Genomic DNA, 20,465 nt, shown 5'->3' with positions numbered 1-20,465 from the left:
AAACGAATAAGTAGAAATATTTGATTATTGTTACTTATCTAAACGTATGCATACATGGTGTGTCTACGATTTTCTGAAGAGGACCTACTTACAGCTGTTCCATTATTTCTCAGCTGTGGCAGACCATATTCCCAAGGGACTCCTGCTGATGGGCCCCTGGAGAGAAGTGGGGCAGCCATTCGGACACCAAACAGAACTGGTAATTCTTTATTGGATTCTGTTCCTCAAATTGGAAATTGCTTTACTTGATTTTTTTTCTGATCAAAAAGGTAACATATGTTTTTGATTTTTTACATTACAAATTTAAAAAGACAATGAAGGAAATCAAAATCGTCCATAATCCTACTACCTAGAGTTAATCATAGGTTAAATTTTGATGCAAAGCTGTCCAAAATGTTTCTATACACCTACACACAAATGACTATATTTTTGAAATGAGAGGCCTTTTTATATAATGTATAGAACTCTACAGAAATGATATTTTGTCTTGGACATTGGAGGGTCATCTATTTTAGGGTGCTCTGTGGCGATCTCCATTGCACACCCTGAGAAATGACCCTGCTTAGATCACTGTAAACTTAGGGAAGAAAACTTACTTTTTCCTTGAGGCAGTATTACACAGAGGTTCAGAAAAATAGGCATTGGAGCCTGGTTTATATCCTGATTCAACTTCTGACTCACCTGTAATCTCTGTGTCTCGGTTCCTTCATCTGTAGAATGGAGATAAAAACGGTACCTACCAAACAGGATTATTGTGAGAATTAAATTACTAAAGCACATAAAGCACTTATTATAGTATCGGTGTCACTGTAAGTAGTGTTTGCTGCCATAATTACTGTAATAATTATTATTTTATTTTTATTGACGCAATCCTAGGGACTTGCTATCAAAACCAAGTTTGCTGAAAGTTTGCAAGGTAGAAAAAAATGGCTTTCATGAACTTTAGACTTTAGGATAATAGAGTGACCTAAGAATGTTTCTTAATTATCTGCTCCAGAATTTCTAGATAGGTACTCAATAAATATTAATTAATTGCCCACGAGAATGGTGTGCTGTGGCAATGGACAAAGGTCCAGGGACATAGGCAAGGAAAAATCAAAAAGAGAGTTCTGTGTTCTGAGAGTTACCTGATATTGTAGACTTATCTGATAGTGTAGCTCTCTGAAGTGAGGATATTCCCTTCTCTATGTCCCTCATCTCTCACTCTATTGAGGCTGATAGAATAAGGGGAGTGTTTCCTTATCACCTTTGGTCTCCTGCAGAGCTGTGGCCTTTGAGTGTGCTTCTCCATTTGGCTGCAAATTCTGGGATTGAAACTTGTCAGTTACACTTTCAGACTGTGTCTGATTCTAACCTAGAAAGCTGTTGCATGAGAAAGATGGGAGAAAGATGGGTCCTTGGAAATGTCCTACAAAATACTCCTGATTGGAACAGGCTACATAACAAAAGCCATTATTCACCAGCCATAAGAGGACATATGACAGACCTAGACTATCCAAAGCAACCTTGAAGAAGGAGAACAAAGTTAGAGGATATATGTCTCCTGACTTCAAGACTTAAACCACAGTAATGGACAAAGGGTAGTGCTGGCAAATAGAATCAAATGGAATAGAGTAGAAAGCCCCACATTAGACCCACACCTACACAGTCATTGAACTTTCAACCAAGATCCAAGTTTTCAATCTAGTAGGGCTGGAAAAAAATGAATCTCACTCCCTACTTCACACCATATGAAACATTATTCTGAGATAGAGCACAGACCTAACTGTAAAAGCTAAAGCAATAAAACTTCTGAAAAAAAACACAGGCAGATATCTTCGTGATTTAGGGAAAGGCAAAGATTTTGTAGGCCATGGAAAGCAATAAACAGGAGAGAAAAAAAAGCTAGGCTTCATCAGGAGTATAGGAACTTGGGTCAGACTTCATGAGTTCAATTCTGGTGACAGAATTTACCAGCTCTATGCTCCTGGGCAATTTACTTAGCCTTTCTGTGCCTCAGTTTCCTATCTGCAGAGTGAGGATAATAGTAACACAATGAAACCTGCCTCATAGGATTGTTAAGAGGATTCAGTGTGTTAGTACAAATAAAGTGCTTTCCGTAGTATCTGGCACATAGCAAGCACTCCATAAACTTCATTCAGGCACTTTATTCAGATAAGAGAAGCTTCCTGAGGTCTTTACCCTGGAAGCATGTTCTTCAGACACTTGATATTACCTGACTGATCCTTTGGTTAGCACAGTTTAGTGCTGAGTGCAGTGGAAGATACGTGGAGAGGGGCAGAGACGGAAGAGAGCACAAATCTCTAGGAATCGAGATTGGATACATAGGGCCTGCCATGCTCTTTAGCACATGCCGTGGCTGGTATGTTCTACAGACCCCTTTGTTCCTGGGTGTCAACTCAATTTCTCCCACCCATGTGCCCATTCTAGAGGTAAGGTTCTAGTCAGCTACTAGGTGGTTTAGTGTGTTGGGGCATGGATAAAGGAAAAAGAAATATAGAGTCCTAGGATTTTATATGATACACATGAAGTCATTTACAAAACAGAAACAGACTCACAGATATAGAAAACAAACTTATGGTTACCAAAGGGGGAACCATAAGTTACCAAAGTGGGGAGGGATAAATTAGGAGTTCAGGATTAGCAGATATAAACTACTATATATAAGATGGATAAACAACAAGGTTTTACTGTATAGCACGGGGAACTATATTCAATATCCTGTAATAAACCATAATGGAAAAGAATTTGAAAAAGAAAATGTCTACACGTCTAACCAAATCACTTTGCTGTACACCAGAAACTAACGCAGCATTGTAAATCAACTATACTTCAATTAAAAAAAAGGTGTACCTTGAAAGTCAAAGGATTTTTAAAAGGTCAGAACTACTGATCTGAGCATTATTATTGAGGAATTATTGAATGTCCTATAAATCACAGATCATAACGCCATCTATTTTACAGGGTTTAAAAAATGTGTGCTTTGTCCCGCCCTGTAATCCTATATTCTTGGTGTGTAAGCTCATGAAAGCAGTATTTCCATAAACACTATATCGATCATGTGCATTTTAGGAATATTCACTTAAATGGGACCCCTTTTTCCTTTGCAACTTTCATAATAGGCTGTTCTCTTTTAACTGCAGATGACACCACTCAAGTTACCTCTGATTATGAAACCAATAACAACAGTGATAGCAGTGATATTGTACAGAACGAAGATGAGACTGAATGCCCCAGAGAGCCTCTGAGGAAGACATCACCTTGCAGCACCTATACTCCTGAGGCCATGATATTCCTGGTAGCCCCCCATCACTTAACTCATTCATTTACTTGAGAAATTGGTTTCTATGACAGGAATTGGCTTAGAAATAGATCCCTGAATCATTAGGTTTGAAGATGTGTGTCACTTGGGTTATACATGTATTATAGCCCTCCGTATATGTATCGACACAATTTTTCTCTATCCAAGTCTTACTGGTATCTTAACGGTCCTATTATTTAGTGATTAAGAACAGAAGTATTCATCTCCACAACTGATTACAGATATTTCCTAACCCAATCTAAAAATGTAAATGTGCATAGGAAAATGAATTATTTCAATCAGTAAAATAATATTTTATAAATATCAAGCAATCAAAATGAAATGTATTAGTTATCGTAGGGCTTCTGTTAGTTCTTCTCTAGTACCTCCTCGATTTAGAAAGTGAGCCAATATTTATTTTCCTTGTTAAATTAAACCAGGTTTACATTGACACTTGCTACCCATTAAAACACCTTTTAATGATGATGTATTTTGTGTGTTTAAAAAGATCCACTTAAAGAGGATAAAAGCATACATTTGAGTCTGGTTAGTTTGGGGGAGGCAGCAATGGTAGAAAATAGTTGACTGTCATGTGATTATCAATTGCTGCTCTTATCATTTTTCTTTTACCTGATTTACCATTTATACTTTTAAATCAAAGAGATTGTCAGATAAAATAACGTATATGGGGCTTTCCTGGTGGCGCAGTGGTTGAGAGTCCGCCTGCCGATGCAGGGGACACTGGTTCGTGCCCCAGTCCGGGAAGGTCCCACATGCCGCAGAGCGGCTGGGCCCGTGAGCCATGGCCGCTGAGCCTGCGCGTCCGGAGCCTGTGCTCCGCAACGGGAGAGGCCACAACAGTGAGAGGCCCGCGTACCGCAAAAAATAAATAAATAGATAAATAAAATAACGTATATGTCTCCTTATCCTCATTATTTTCTATTTTTTTGGTAAATAAACTCTTAAGAATGTCTTCATTTGGGACCAGTTATAAAAATGTTTTCTCATATATACAGTGTGTGCTTTTTGGAAACCATGGATCACATGAATTAAATTAAAATCCCTGAAAATTGTAGTAATTGTAACTCTACAGGATTAATGCTGATTTTGAAGCAGTAATATGAATTGGACCAATTAGAGTAGGGGTGATTTACTCCCCCTCCACACTCGTGTTTCTTTTTATTTATTTATTTATTTATTTATTTATTTATTTTTGCTGTGTTGCGTCTTCATTTCTGTGCCAGGGCTTTCCCTAGTTGTGGCGAGCGGGGCCACTCTTCATTGCGCGCGGGCCTCTCACTATCGTGGCCTCTCTTGTTGCGGAGCACAGGCTCCAGATGCGCAGGCTCAGTAGTTGTGGCTCATAGGCCTAGTTGCTCCACGGCATGTGGGATCATCCCAGACCAGGGCTCGAACCCGTGTTCCCTGCATTAGCAGGCAGATTCTCAACCACTGCGCCACCAGGGAAGCCCCTCATGTTTCTTTTGAGAGTTCAATATAAGCCAGGAATCCTCAGAAAAACTTACGTAAAAATATAGAGCTAAGTTTGCATACAATTTCGGTGTTCTGAAGTACTTGAATCTTTATTTAAGAACTCCACAGAAGACTAAAAAGCAGTTATGTTAATTTATGAAAGAAACATCTAATTTTTCCATAGCGTGTATGAACCAGGAATAGGCAGGCACTTAATAATGTAAAATTCATGGTCTGAAACAGCATTAAGACCTTTTCTCCTTACCTTGGGGGTCGATGTTTTGATTTTTTTTTTTTTGAAGACCACTCATTCACCCTAAAGTCATTTATTTCAAGTAACCTCCATTGTTGAATTGAATTTACCAAAGAAGGAGCAAATTGCTTTGTAGAAAAACTGCACGCTGTTAAAATATTTTTATCTTCATTACAGGACAAACCAATTCTTGCTCCTGAACCTCTTGTCATGGATAACTTGGACTCAATTATGGAGCAGCTAAATACTTGGAATTTTCCAATATTTGATTTGGTGGAGAAAATAGGAAGAAAATGTGGCCGTATTCTTAGTCAGGTAAGAAATGCATTCATACTTATGACTATAAATGTAAAAAAAAATTCCTTGTTTGTTTAAATCTCTGTACATACTTAACATCAGTGGTGAATATTAGGTGGAGAAAGGAAATTTCAGTACCCAACACTCTGTAGATTCCTTGCTGGTGGGATAACAAAAAAAATTAGAACTTCAAGTGAGTAGAATATCATGGTCTGCAATTAAAATATTATGTATTTTCTAAGACAAAATGGAGGGGGCAGGGATACACAAGCAAGATAGAGAAGTGATCTAAATTCATAGAATTCAGCAAAAGAAAAGCTGACCCAAGCCCTCACAAGAAGAAAGCTGCCAACTTATAAACACTAATTTATTGTCTGTGATTATTTCCAATGACTATTTTTTTTAACTTTTGAATAGTATAGTGCTTACGCCTTATCAAAAATAAGATATTATGCAGTAGTGTGTTTCCTCCAGTGCTGTGAGAAACACATTAGAGTTCTTTGTATTTTAATATGGAAAACACCTTTAGGTATCACAAGAAATATAGAATACGAACTATTACTGCATAACGAGCCTTTTTTTTCCTTAAGCTCAGCTACTTTCAAGGTTTCCCAAATAAAGAAACGTTTTGTTTCTCTGAAGGAGAAAGAAAACATACAGAAATTAAGAATTTGAACATGTTTGTTCTCAATAAATAAAACGAAACAAAATGGATTTGCTCTATTATTGAGCCCCTATCAAAACTCTTAATTAATGGAGATGATGGAATAATATTTATCAGCTTATCTTAAAATATTTTAGGTGAGTTCTTACAGATTGAAGAAATATCACAGCAAATATACTAAAGACTATCAGGTTTGTTAATATCAGATTTAGGTGAGAATTCAGGACCCACATTTACTGGAGCCTCTAACCCTTCCCTGCAAAACACTAGAAAAGAAATCACTTGTTGGACTGATTTCTACTCCATGCAATGAAGACAGGCTTTCTTCAGACCTCGGAGCAAGTATGAGTGTAGAACTTTGGGGTGAGGGTTCCTGATCCGTGAAGGTTTGAAGGAAGAAGATAGAGCGGGCTTTTCCCTTGCTCTTCAGTTCCTCAAACATGAAGTGCTAGGCTAGTCTCCAAGAAGAAAGATGTGTCCCTGCCTCAAAGGAACTCCCATTCCAACAGGGAAATTAGATACGCGTCAAAATAATGACTTGCTACCTACAGAAGAAGTATGTTCAAATGACAGATGGCTTGTGACGCTCAAAATAATTACAGTTTCCATAACATGCGGTTGTTGCCTCTACTGGACTCTGTTCTCACCATGAACACGTTGAGAACCAGAGTGGCAGCCCTTGCACTTTGACTAAGAGATACTACCCCTTTCTTTTTTGTGTGAAAACATTTTTTTTATTAATGTAACATTGGTTTATGATATTATACAAGTTTCACGTGCACATTGTATTTCTTCTTCAGTAGATCCTACCATGTGCTCACCACCAAAAATGTAGCTTCCATCTGTCACCGCACAGTTGACCCCCTTTACCTTTTTGCCCTCTCCCATCACTACTCTGTTCTCTATGTCGACATGTTTGTTTTTTTGTGGTTTGTTCATTCATTTTGTTTGTTTGTTTGTGATATTCCACATACAAGTAAAATCATTTTACGGTATTTGTCTTTCTCTTTCTGACTTACTTCACTTGGCAAACTATCCTCAAGGTCCACGCATGTTTTTGAAAATTAATAGTCCCAGTTTTCTTCTCTTTCTTTCTCCTCAATGCTGAGCAGCACCTTCAGCATCTTTTATGCTCGCTGATCTTGAGGGCATGTTTAAGGGTAGCTGTTTTATCCAGTCCACCTCTGCCTCATGCCTTGGGGCTTTTCCAGGGAGGTTTTGTATCCTACTCTCTGAAACTCATTGCATACCAGAACTCTGAGGGAGTGATTTCACCTGGAAATATGCCTGTAATGGTGCCACAAGGAGATGTGGCAGTGGGCCAGGAAGTCTTCTTTCTCTTCTACTGGAGAGTGTGTTCCCTGGGATGGAGAGAAAAATCTCACATTGTTTTGTATTTGATGTATGTGTCACAGACTTCCCAAAACTTTACAACTTAATCTTCAGAGTAACTTGGATGCAGGTATTTCTTTAAATCTCTAGTTGATAGAAGAAAAAACTGAGACTTAAAATATACTGTTCATCTAAAGTCATATTGGACACAGGATTTGATATATCTGTATATCGGAAGTCCAGGCTTTTTACCTTCATTTCAAATCCTTTTCAGCCCCTCATAAAATGCATTTATTTATTATATTTGCAAACTCTCAGAATGGAGAGTCTGAGAAAGTAGAAAGTGGTTATTATAGCAGTTGGTTTTACAGAACAAGTGACTGTACCAAATAACACTGCAGGTACCTAACCCCCTTGGAGTTCTGTGAATGGGGATGGTGGGGCGGGAGGGTGCAACTTAACCAGTTTTGCCACAAAATGTTTTCTAAAAGTTGTGAATACAAGTAGACAATAGAAAGATTAGATATAATTAACAATTAGATTTTTGTATCTTTTTTCCCAGTTATCTTTCAAAACTAAATACATAACTGTATGGTCCTTACTATGTCACTGTTTATTTTTCCAAAATACAAAACACTGAACTTTGAGAAAAGACAACTTTATTTGCCTTGCTGTGGGTTTTTTTTTTCTTTGATTTGAGTTTATAAACACAAAAAACATGAAATTTTCACTGTGTAAAGGCATATTTTTTTGCACTTTAGTGAGACTTCAGGACAGCTGAAATGAATTAACTTCAACATTCCAAGAAATCACCTTTTGGCTGAGACTACACAGAAAAAGTCTCACTTCAAAAGACTTTTAAAGAGACATATGTGCAATGGAAATGTTTTCTCAGCCTTAACATACTGCCTACGTTTTTGATGATTATCATGTTTATTTTAACAAATTTAAAAGGACATCATTCAGATTTTGGAAGAGTATTTACCTTTTTTGGTTACCAGTATTTACCCAGTTAACAGTGACTTTTCTTTACTCACGAGTTTGGATCAGTGGCCGTTGATTTTTAACAGCTTCTTGGTGAAAATTCTCCTATTTTAAAATCATACTCCAAAATATCTTGTCTTAATTTTTCAATCATCTTTCAGATGTTTTAAGAGAATAATAGGAAACTTTAGTCATTTGCAATCCTAACAGTATTGCTTTTCAAATAATGGTGGTAGAATTTGGAGCAGTTAAGAGCACACCGCTTGAATTCTGGTCTGATAATGTGTCAACTGTGTGATCTTTTACAAGTCATTCGACTTCTCTGTGCCTTAGTGTCTTCTGATTTCAAATGTTAGTAATTAACAGTATCTATCTCATAAGATGCTCTTTGGATGAATTAATATAAATAATTAATATATGTAAACTGCTTAGAGCAGGCATCACACATATTAAATGCCATATATATATACACACACACATATATATGTCAACAGCTGCAGCTGCTGTTATTGTCATAAATAATTTTTATTGAAGTAACATGCATAGTTAAATCCACTGGGTATTTACAAACAAGAACTCAAATATAGTTTAAAGCAATAGTATGCAGAAGATAACTAAAAGAAGAACTAACTTGAAATATGACAGAAACCACAAACTTAACTTTGTTACATTTTTAAAGAGAGGAGGTGGAGATTTTATGTAACACAGACAAAAGGGAAAAATTAAATATACTTGCCATTCAGAGTGAAAAAAGCACATATACTATACGTACTCTGTTCCCAATGGGCAGCCACAGTGCTCCTTTTAGAACTTAAGTTAAATAAATTAAGACACTTCCCTGCTCCAATCTCTTCAAAGGCTCCATACTTCTCTCAGTGTAAAAGTCCTCATAATGATCAATCTGGCTGTCAAACAGCAAGATCGCAACCCACACAGTACCACTCTACAGTTACTAACTTAAATTTTACTCCTGTCTTCATTCACTCTGTTTTAGCCATGTTGGTCTTCTTGCTGTTTCTTGAGTATAGCAAACATACCTCGGGGCTTTTGCTCTGTCTTTTTCCTCTGCTTAGAAAACTCTTTCCTCAGATATCCCTGTACCTCACTCTGCACCTCCTTCAATTATTTGCTCAAAGTCACCTGAATGTGCCTCTTCTAACCACCATATTTAAAACAGCAATTGCCATGTCCTCCCTTGCACTCTGAACCTCCATCCCTGCTTCCCTTTTTCTCTTTTCATATAACATCACTTTCAGTCATAGTGTATACCTTACTAATTATGTCTATGGTTTACTGCCCTACCCTGCTAGACCATAAGCTCTTTGAAGGAAAACTTCATTGTTTTGTTCATCTATATATATGCCTTGTAGATGGAAAACTGTCTTAGAGTAGGCACTCAAAAGACATATGCTGAATGAATAAATCACTTTTTTAGTTATATATACCTGTGTATAGATGTACACAAATACATACATAATATATGTAACTGATGAACATTAAATATCTAATTTAAAAATATTAGTGAATTTGAACAGATTAAAGTCAATAACAAAAAATAGAAAAGTAACCATGAAGTATTATATCAAAGATTTAGAAGAAATATTTCAAGAGAATTTTAAGAAGGAATGCAAATAACAGAAAGGATGAATAATTCTTTCTTAGAGTCTCCTGAATTATAACCAGTACTGTGCGTTTGTGACATAAAGTGAGGCCACTTTAAATGGTGCTGTACTCCATTCTGCCATGTGAATAACCGTTTCTCTCCCCATTACCTTCTTCTGTGCCTTTTTCATGTTTTTCTTTCTCCCTCATTTGCATATCAAATATGCCAATTACATCCAGAGCTATTTACTTGATTTGAATCTCCAGAGCTATGAAAGTAATTGGAAGGAGAATAGATATTCAAAGGAGAAAGAAGACAATTGAGGAAATGTAGTTTAAACATTTTTATTCATAGTGGATTAGAAATCTTTCTTCTCTATGTATTTCAACCAAGGCAACCTTTTCTCTCTCATAATTCTGTCCTCTTATTCTTCACTAAGGCACAACTCTGAATCCTTTATCTTCTAGAAAGCTTTTTTTTTTAATTTATAAAATTAGTCCAAATTAAAGCTTTCTCTCATTCTTTATTTAGCACTTATATATTATACAATTAGCAGTTTACTCAGTATTATTCTCTTATTACTGATATCACATGCAATTTAGTACCTTGATATGTTTCTAGAGTGTATACTGGATTTTTTGGTTGGCTGTTTCTTGGGTTTTATGTTTCTACCTTTAAAAATAGATTATATACCCTTTATCAGGGACTACAAGGGCTAGGACATGGAGGTCTTCACTATCTATTTATTGTTCCCAGTAAGTGTCTCTACAGGCAGTATATTAACATGGTTGATGGAATGTATACTTTTTTCCCCATTTTTCTCTTTACATCTAATACACATTGAGGGATGTTTTGTAAGGCTTTGTCTTTTTCTTTCACAGGTATCATACAGACTTTTTGAAGACATGGGTCTCTTTGAAGCTTTTAAAATTCCAGTTAGGGAATTTATGAATTATTTTCATGCTTTGGAGATTGGCTACAGGGAAATTCCTTGTAAGTACAAGAATTAATACTTTTAAAATCCATTGAATTTGTTATGGGTAATGGGGTATTGAATTATTAGCTACTAGCACAGAATTACACATTGAAAATACTCTGTATGGCCACACGGTATAGTGATTAGGAGATAATAGTTTATGTTAGAATTCTGATCCCTTTACATATCAGCTGTTGGAGACCCTGGGTTTTACTTAATCTCAATGGGCCTCATTTCTTTTTTTTTTTTTTTTTTTTTTTTGGGGGGCGGGGGCCTCTCACTGTTGTGGCCTCTCCCATTGCGGAGCACAGGCTCCGGACGCGCCGGCTCAGCAGCCATGGCTCACGGGCCCAGCCTCTCAGCGGCATGTGGGATCTTCCCGGACCGGGGCACGAACCCGTGTCCCCTGCATCGGCAGGCGGACTCTCAACCACTGCGCCACCAGGGAAGCCCTTGCCTCATTTCTTAATCTGTAAAATGGGGATCATAATGGCTGCTTCATAGGATTGTCACGAGGATAAAATGATGTAATAATTCTAAAGGGGTTATAATAGTACCTTGCCCATAGTAACTCCAATTTAATTGTGTGCTAAATCAATAATTAAATGTTAAATTTATTGCTCATTTTATAATATACCTCCCTCACTGGGTGAATTCTCAACCTTTATTCTGGCATCCACAGAGTTAAATCACTAACTATTCAAGTTTTTCAGTATAAGATAAACCTGGCTGGGAGTAGAGGGGCAGGAGGATGATGGTCTAATTAATAAAATAGGAGAGACATCTGGAAGTGGTTGTAGAGAAATTACTAGGAACATTTTAAAAATCAAGATAAATGTGAAGACCAAAGAAAGAACACAACCAGGGTTCAAACTTCTGAACTTTGAATATTGTGAGAATAAGTTTGTCATTTATAATCATGAGGAATTGGAACACAGAAGAGATATTAAATTTTCAATATGTAGCATTTCAGATTATCATCAGAACATGTAAGTAGCATTGTCCTACATGCTACAAAATAAATGGAACTGGAGAAAATGTCCGTAAATCCAATAAAAAATGTACCAAAATCATGTAGCTCTTTTAGGAAATAAATGCACAGAAAGAAAACTAGTCAAAATAGTATCAATAGGGGCTTCCCTGGTGGCGCAGTGGTTGAGAGTCCGCCTGCCGATGCAGGGGACACGGGTTCGTGCCCCGGTCTGGGAAGATCCCACATGCTGTGGAGCGGCTGGGCCCGTGAGCTATGGCCGCTGAGCCTGCGCGTCCAGAGCCTGTGCTCCGCAACGGGAGAGGCCACAACAGTGAGAGGCCCGTGTACCGCAAAAAATAAATAAATAAATAGTATCAATATATTGCCTGGAGTGTGCATTACTTAAATTGTGTTTTAACCTTTAAGTTTTAAATTTGCTTTTATATACCTTGGACTTTAGAATCCCATGTCTGTTTGTAGTTGCAAGGAGCTGAAGTTAAATAAAAATTATATGGAGACTAGAACACAAGTGTTTTCAGAAAGGGGCAGGGTAGTGCATTAACCAAGTGATCCATTATTAAGATGTTGGTTTTCAAAATGCCATCCACATGATACATTAAGATGAAAATGCACTGTTGATGTGTGATAGGAATGAGTTATGAATGAGGAGTTAGAAATGAGGAATGAGTTACTGAATCTACAAATTGTGTGATAGAAAAGGAGAATGAAGAATTAAATCTACAAGTGAGATTTGTTGGAGAATATGGAACCAAATGCAGACAAAATAGGACAGCGGGAGTAGAGAGAGGAACTTAAGAGCGCTGGGTGCCGTGGGAAAGTCTGGCCGATGGGGCCATGGAAGTGGGGAAAGAAATATGAAAAAGGGGTAGTTTGAAAGGATTTCAAGATAAGCCTTGATTTCTTAATACCACATTCCCAGGGCCCACCCTGGTTGGATGCCAGGGATTGAGCTAAGTGTTAGTGATTTCTCAAAGGTTAAGGAATTGCATAAATAAGCTTTTACAAGAAAGGAAGCCACTGCAAACACTAAAGAACAGCTAGTATCAGAATAAATTTACAAATTAATATATTTCAAAATATATTTTAGTGATATAATCAGCTATTGCCAAGTTCCATTGAGTTCAAATTGATATAACTACTAACTTTTCTCTAGATAGTATACCATTAACTCAGAGAGAACTTTGACCAGTATTTATTTAAGTGTAAAAAGAAGTTTTCAGGTTCCAAATTTTATTATTCATTTTTATATTATTACATATTTATATGTTACAAGTAAACAGATATTTTTCCTGAAATATCAGGTTCTTCATTCCAGGTGAAAAGAATTGTTATCATAACTTTACTTGTTCTGTTAGAAGTCCCAGACACTTCCCATAAAGAGAATTTATTTATATCTTCTCAGAGAAAAAAGTTTTAATTGATGATCACTTTTAAATAATAATACCTTGCATGTTGTAGGGTTGTAAATTCAGACTAGTATGGACATCTATTAAGAGCTTTGTTTATCATTATTTAAAATTTGCATGTGCAAAAATTTGTTGTATGTCTACTAATTTAACATCTACTCATAGAGAACTGTATTTCTAATATCTCTGTATAAACCCACACAACTAAATGAAAAAAGCCAAAGGGAAACCAAAGTGGGGTTAGATTAGCTTTACTATGATAGTGAGCTAAAATATTAGAAACTAAATTTTTATTATAGTTCCAAGTTTAACAGTTTCCAAGAGGGAAGGTATGAAAGCTTTTAAGTTTGTACCCAGAACCCTTACTAAAATTTGAAAAAAATCTATTAATAGATTTAAAAATGAGATAGATTCTATAGATAGATATAGACAGATAATTTCATGGAGCAGCTGTGGGTAAAATTATAAATATAGACAACTCACTGATAGAAATGTGATACCAAAAATATATTTGTTCAAAAAAGATTAGGATAAATTATAGTTTATATTCAATCGCACAGAGAGAAAATAATGTTTGATATTTTTCGTAGTCCCTTTCAGTTGGGCATTTTTGGCTAGTAAAGATGATAAATTGTTAGGTCATATTCATTCATGGATTCAAAGTTACTCTTAACAGAGCATTTTCTATTTACAAAGACTTTCATCTCTAAAATATATTCTTCCTAGCACCTCTCATTCTCATTAGTCAAGTTTGAGAAGTGGAGATAATGCTTCAGAAATACCTACAATCATGTACTATTTATTTGTTTAAAAAAATTTTTTTTGAATTTTTACATTTTATTTATTTTTTTTATACAGCAGGTTCTTATTAGTTATCCATTTGATACATATTAGTGTATATATGTCAATCCCAATCTCCCAATTCATCCCACCACCATGTACTGTTTAATGGCAGCCATGAGAATAGTCTTGGCTCAACTTAGTTTAGTTCAGTTCGATTAAGCTATATGTGATGTGCCCACCAGTTTTAAAGCTAGATACTGAGTTGACGTGGAACAAGCTAGAAGGGCAGAATTATCACAGTGTTAGCTACATTCCAAAGAAAAAAAAGTATTTCAAGTCTCATTTCTGTTCTTTAGTATTAAGACTTTTCCCTCACCCTTTGGTGAAAAGGCGCATAGAGAATTTTCAATGGAAAATCTATAAATTTAGGTCTAAAAAATCTATAACTTTTACATACAACCCCAGCCTTCCATACCAGCTCGCTTCAACCCGCTGCTTGAGGCATAAGGAAAAACTGAGAAAACAAGTGTATCAAGACAGCAGAGGGGATGGGCAGGCTCTGGGAAAGCGTAGGGCGGGTGATGTGTTAGTGCATGCACGTGTGTTTATGTGTTGTCAAAAAGGCAGGGGAGGTTGCCTGGTGGATGAGAGAATTATTAAGGGATTTGTCCAAAATGCAGAGATGAAGGAAGAGAATGAGAATAATAATGATAAAGTAAGAAGAGCTCTGATATCATTTCTTAGCCCTGTCAGTTGCCTTCCAGGGCCAGAAAAGGAGCACTCTGAGCATATTTGTATGTCCTACAGAAACTCGTCAATCCTCTGTGTTGACCGAGCTAGCATCTTTCCTGGGTGTCTTTGCTCCTGAGCTGGTCCCCAGAGAATTAACAGCAAGAGCAACAGTGATACCAGCACTTGACACAGTATTTGCCCATAGTACGTGCGAAGTAAATTATTTGTTGAACAAACATGTCAATGACTACTTAAAGACAGATGGTTTTTCCATCCTACTTAAGTGATAGTGACAACATAATTATTTTAGAGCTACACCTGCCAAACTGTATCTCTATCTATCTATAAATATATGTATGTGTTTAAATGGAGTTAGGCTTCGTTAGCTATTGTTTTATTTAGTACTTTTGAACCCATACTCAAAAGTAAAAGGAGGAATTTTTCTTTCCTGTATACTGTCTTTCCCTAGTTTTTTAATCAAGATGATACTAATCTCTAAAACACCAAAAATGTTTAAAGAAAAAAAGTTTTATAAGATGATACTAGACGTATAAAATGTGTTTGGCCGCTTTCTTGTTTGTACATTTTCAGCACTAAATCATTTCAGTTGTTCATTGCAAGTTTATAAAACTTAACCTATCAAACCTTCTGGACCTGGACCTTGGGGTGAGGAACAGGGCAGGAAGCAGGATAACTCAAGAGCAACAAGTTCACCTGTACGTGGTATTGTCTATTTCTCACCCCAAAGAGGCTCGGCCAGCACCCTGATACTAACACCCACCCACCCTTGTGATACTGGGCACAAGCGCAGGTTTCCCTGACTTGCAATGGTAATGGTAATTACATCCACACAGTAATCTTCCCAGCTTGCCACAAGGGAAAAGAACTTAACCCAGGAGCTCCCTCCCAGCATAGCCCCAGACACTCTCTGACCAGGCTGCATATTCTTCCTCTACCAGGTCATCACTGCCTTCTCCCTCGCCCAGGGCTTAGCATAGTTTTTATTTTAGCTCTTCAATTCTATTCTTACAAACCCAGCGTTGATTTTGAAAGAAAACAGGTCATCTGTGCTAATCTGTCATCTTGTTTTAAGAGCAATCATGTATTTTATGTGAATGATATTTACATCAATGGCAAGTTTCCTATATACCAGCCACTTTAAAATAGGTTCCCTTCTGTAATTCTCACAATTGGACTATGAAATAGGCACTATTATTGTCTCCCTATTTTTAAGATAAGGAAATGAGACTTAAAGTTTTAAGTCACTCACTCAGTAACACAGGTAGTAAATGTCAGAGCAGAGACAAAGATCTGTCGTAGATCTAGAAACTTCTACCGTGATCAACTTCGTACATGGCACAGGTATAGACATAAAATGTAATTGTCTTAAATCACTTGAGATAGTCCATATACAGAAATAGAGACTCCAGTTTGAATAAAATTGTTCTTTGGAAACTAGGTAATATCCGCATTCACCTCTGGCAGTGACTGTGAACAGGTTTTGCTGTTGACCCCTGGGGAGCCTAGGAGATCTGCTTCTCAAAGCTCTTCTGAAGACATCCACTAAAGACCTCACAGCCCCTCAGTGAGTTCCTGGAGTGTTCACCCAAGATTTAGCTTAAAGACTGACTCCTAATAGTTCCAGAAATGTAGGAACATAGGCATCGTCTTCCCACGTTCTCCTGTGTGCCACCAACACCACAGATGTCATAGTTTCTTCATTCTTCCCCGACCAGGGAACAGGTGCTTCTCTCAAATTCCCACTATCATTCTGCTTGTTCTCTTCTGTTTTTGCTTCTCATCTGTTGAGTATTATTCAGAGATGTAATCTATTACATTAGAGAAGGAAACTGTATCATGGTTGGTCATTAGGAATAAAATGTGTAAAGATAGCATATTTAGGGTAAAGCATACCAATCAATGAAGTATTCTGAAAGGCCAGATAAACAAGAGGAAAACATGGGAAAATTGCACAGAGAAAGGTGAGCCAAGAGCACAGTGGGCCTTTGGTCATGGTTCCCTAGAAGCTGAACTGCACATGTGAAAATAGGACCCCCTTCCCATGGTAATGACATTATAACTAGGAGATTTGGTTCCCCCTTAGCTTTTACTCTTCGGAATGGCTCAACTCCCTACACTATTATACAAAGAGGTTTTAATTTTTCCTCTTTAGGTATTTCCTAGAACTTTATTCCCAAGTTAGAATTTCTAGATCAGAGAACATTATCGATTTCGCTTTTGCTTTTGCTTTGTGGATTTAGTATACATATAAAAAATGTGTGATTCGTTTTATTACAGTGTTTTACGTTTGATACAGAAGAAAAATACTATGTTCAGTTCACGAATTATATTTAGATGCTGTTTATCAGAGATGAAATACTGGGTGGTATAGACCATTGGTCTGATCTAGGTTAAGTATATCATGGGTCTTTTATTCCAGTCCTCTGTGTAGTTTTATACAGGAACATGGGAATAAGAACAAGGGTAAACATCACAGTGGCTTCAGAGAGTGCGTTTCCTACATATGTTAGGTTTCTGGTAGACTCTAGACAGATTTTTTTTCATTTCAGACATCTTTATGTGTAATGAATGTTATTGCTGTATTTTTTTCTTGTTACTCTCGATGTTACCGAGGAATGGAAGAGTAATCACAGAGTATTTGTCCTAGAAGATTTGGCTGTCTTTCACTGGGGTATTAAAATGGGAGGACTAAACTCTTTATCCAGTAGGTGGCACTCTTGGTCCTCGGACCCCGGCGTTCACAGATGAATGACTGTTCCTTTGCATTGGTTACAGACCATAACAGAATCCATGCCACCGATGTCTTACACGCTGTTTGGTATCTTACGACACAACCTATTCCCGGCCTCTCAACTGTGATTAATGATCACGGATCAGCAAGCGATTCAGGTACGTATGAAGTCCCTCTGTGCTCCCTTGTAAATTATGGGAACAGAAGAGTGGTTTTTTTAAAAAGGAAATCAAGACAAATGATATCAGTTTAATACTTTCTTAAAAGCTCTATTATCTTCATTGTCTCTTCTCAGATTCTGACAGTGGGTTTACACATGGACATATGGGATATGTATTCTCAAAAATGTGTAACATGCCAGATGATAAATACGGATGTTTGTCTGGAAATATCCCTGCCTTGGAGTTGATGGCCCTGTATGTGGCTGCAGCCATGCATGATTTTGATCACCCGGGAAGGACTAATGCTTTCCTGGTTGCAACTAGTGCCCCTCAGGTAAATCTTTCAATTTTGATCAGGGGAAATAATTCAATTTTGAGATTTCTCTTTAGAAAATTAATTTGATAAATCTGACTTTCACTTTAGCTCATATTCACGTGGTGCCTGTTTATATTTAGCCCTGAGATAAAATTCTTAGAGACCATGCTCATTTTGAAAAGGTATCATGGTTTGTTCTAAGTCGTCAATGGTGCATATGCAACTTTATCACCCATGGGGATCCCTTCTCAATTTTCTTAGGAAGAAAAACCGCTTGAATTCATGTTAATGAACTTCCCCAACAGAGAAAATCTGACCTATACAAAAGTTTCTTTCTGAAAAGATTAGAGAACCAAATCTTTCTTGGTTCTCTAATTTAAGAATTAAAGGTTTCTTTGGATATAAATTTAAGACTATTAAGAATGTAAGGCTCCTCTGGATATAAATCCTATTCCTTTGAGATATATTCATTATAACAATTACTATTCTTATGGCATTTTTATTGGTTAGGAAGAATTAAAAATCAATTTATTTCATTCACTTAAGGGAAATTTTTTACCTGAACATAGTACTCCAAAAACAGTAACTTTAAAGAAGTTCATCTTGGCATGTAAATTAAAGTCCAATATTAATCACTAAGTATTTAGGCAACTCCATCTATATAATTAAATTTAATAAGCTTCTCCTTGATTTAACCAGCTGGACCCATGTTACTAAAGATCCCAAGATCTTGTTTTTCTTTCTGGAGGATCTAGAGGCCAATCTGGTCCAGTATTTTTTTTTTTTTTTTTTTTGGTCACGTTTGCTTTTTGTCTTTTTCCCCATTCTCCTCCATTTCCACACCCTCTCTTATAGACTAGTCTAGAATTTTCTTCCAATCTGTATACAATACAAATATCCTGATTTTTTCCCTCACTGCTTACTGTAATTTCTTTCACTGTGCCGTTCATACACCAGAGTATATTTTCCCTAAAGATAAGCAAGTCCTTTTGCCAACACCATATACCGTTCAATTTTCCTACACATGCATGCATTTTCAGTTGCCTCACTTGGTATCTCACGACACAACCTATTCCCAGCCTCTCCACTGTGATTAATGATTACGGATCAGCAAGCAATGATAAATTAATATTTATTAATATTCATAAAATATCAATTTTCATGTCCTTGGTCTTTTTTGTCCTTATACCTTTTTTCCCCTCCATCTAAATCTACCACACTAGTCTCCAAGCATTTTTTAGGCAACTTCCTTTTCCTTTGCAGCATCCCTCAGCATTACTAGAGAATTTCAAACAAGTAGATATTTACTATATACTTTCAATTAGTAGACAGGGGGTGATATTTCCTATGGCTGATTGTGGGGTAAGAATCTTTTGAATTATGGGCTCCTCAGGGATTCCATTCCTCTGTATTTGTTATATGTATTTAACTAAAAGGAAGTCAGTCATTCTAGATGTGGGAAGTAACTGAGTTACTTCTTAGGAATATTAGTATATTTGCATATTTTAATGGTTAAATTCCTGTGCCCTGCAAAATAACAATAATAATCTGATAAAAGCTAACTCTAAGCCCTTCAATTGCAAGAATCTGAAATAAAGTTTCAAGGAAATGAAATAACGTTTCAAGGAAATGAACTTTATCTTACAAAAAAGGAAATTTAACCCAGAAAAGTAAACAATGTACAGCAGTAAGTGCTTCTTAATAACCGGCTGCCACGAGGTTACATTCCTGTGTTCCCTGATAAAAGCGGATTCCAAAAGCTTTGCATATTCTCATTTATTTTTGTTTTTTAATTTAAAAAGTTGAACTCTTCACTCTCGTCTTTGCCTAGGCGGTGCTCTATAACGATCGTTCAGTTTTGGAGAACCATCATGCAGCTGCTGCGTGGAATCTTTTCATGTCCCGGCCGGAATATAACTTCTTAGTTAACCTTGACCATGTGGAATTTAAGCATTTCCGTTTCCTTGTCATTGAAGCAATTTTGGCCACTGACCTGAAGAAACACTTTGACTTCGTAGCCAAATTTAATGCCAAGGTAACTAGATTTGTACCAGTCTTCATTTTCTGGCCACATTGAAAGAAGTCATGGAATCAAAGTGTTGAACTCACTGCTGTCACCTCATATATGTCAAATGTGAAAATGAGAGGCAATGAAATGTTTAACCAGAAGCCGATATTTAGGCATTGGTCCTAACCTGGAAACCTGATACGTTGAGGTGCTGTCAGTATAGATTATACTTTGCACTACAGAGAAATAATAGAATTCTAACTAACTATCATTGTGTTTCTGTTTGATTTAATTTGCTCTCATCTCCGTGGAATGCTAACAGAAATTACCTGGCAGTAGTAAAGGTCAAAAACCTGAAGCAGAATTTCATACCTCAAACATAAATGCCCAAATAAATATTAACTCAAAATTTCTTATTTGTAGCCACATT

General features: G+C 36.7%; 1 protein-coding gene across 2 annotated transcripts in view; it reads left to right on the top strand.

The window, feature by feature from the left end:
- PDE3A (phosphodiesterase 3A) overlaps positions 1-20,465 on the top strand; it is a 310,516-nt gene that overhangs the window by 280,176 nt on the left and 9,875 nt on the right. For both annotated transcript variants that reach the window (XM_027129458.1, XM_027129457.1), the window contains exons 7-13: positions 114-199; positions 3,144-3,298; positions 5,205-5,342; positions 10,789-10,900; positions 17,595-17,708; positions 17,846-18,045; positions 19,859-20,062. In XM_027129458.1, the coding sequence (XP_026985259.1) occupies positions 114-199; positions 3,144-3,298; positions 5,205-5,342; positions 10,789-10,900; positions 17,595-17,708; positions 17,846-18,045; positions 19,859-20,062 (1,009 nt within the window). The remainder of the gene's footprint in view (positions 1-113; positions 200-3,143; positions 3,299-5,204; positions 5,343-10,788; positions 10,901-17,594; positions 17,709-17,845; positions 18,046-19,858; positions 20,063-20,465) is intronic.

This window comes from Aethalodelphis obliquidens, unplaced genomic scaffold (genome assembly GCF_003676395.1).
Source record: "Aethalodelphis obliquidens isolate GAN/ISIS:26980383/991018 unplaced genomic scaffold, ASM367639v1 scaffold36, whole genome shotgun sequence".
Lineage (NCBI taxonomy): Eukaryota > Metazoa > Chordata > Mammalia > Artiodactyla > Delphinidae > Aethalodelphis > Aethalodelphis obliquidens.
This window is presented reverse-complemented; position numbering and strand designations above follow the sequence as displayed.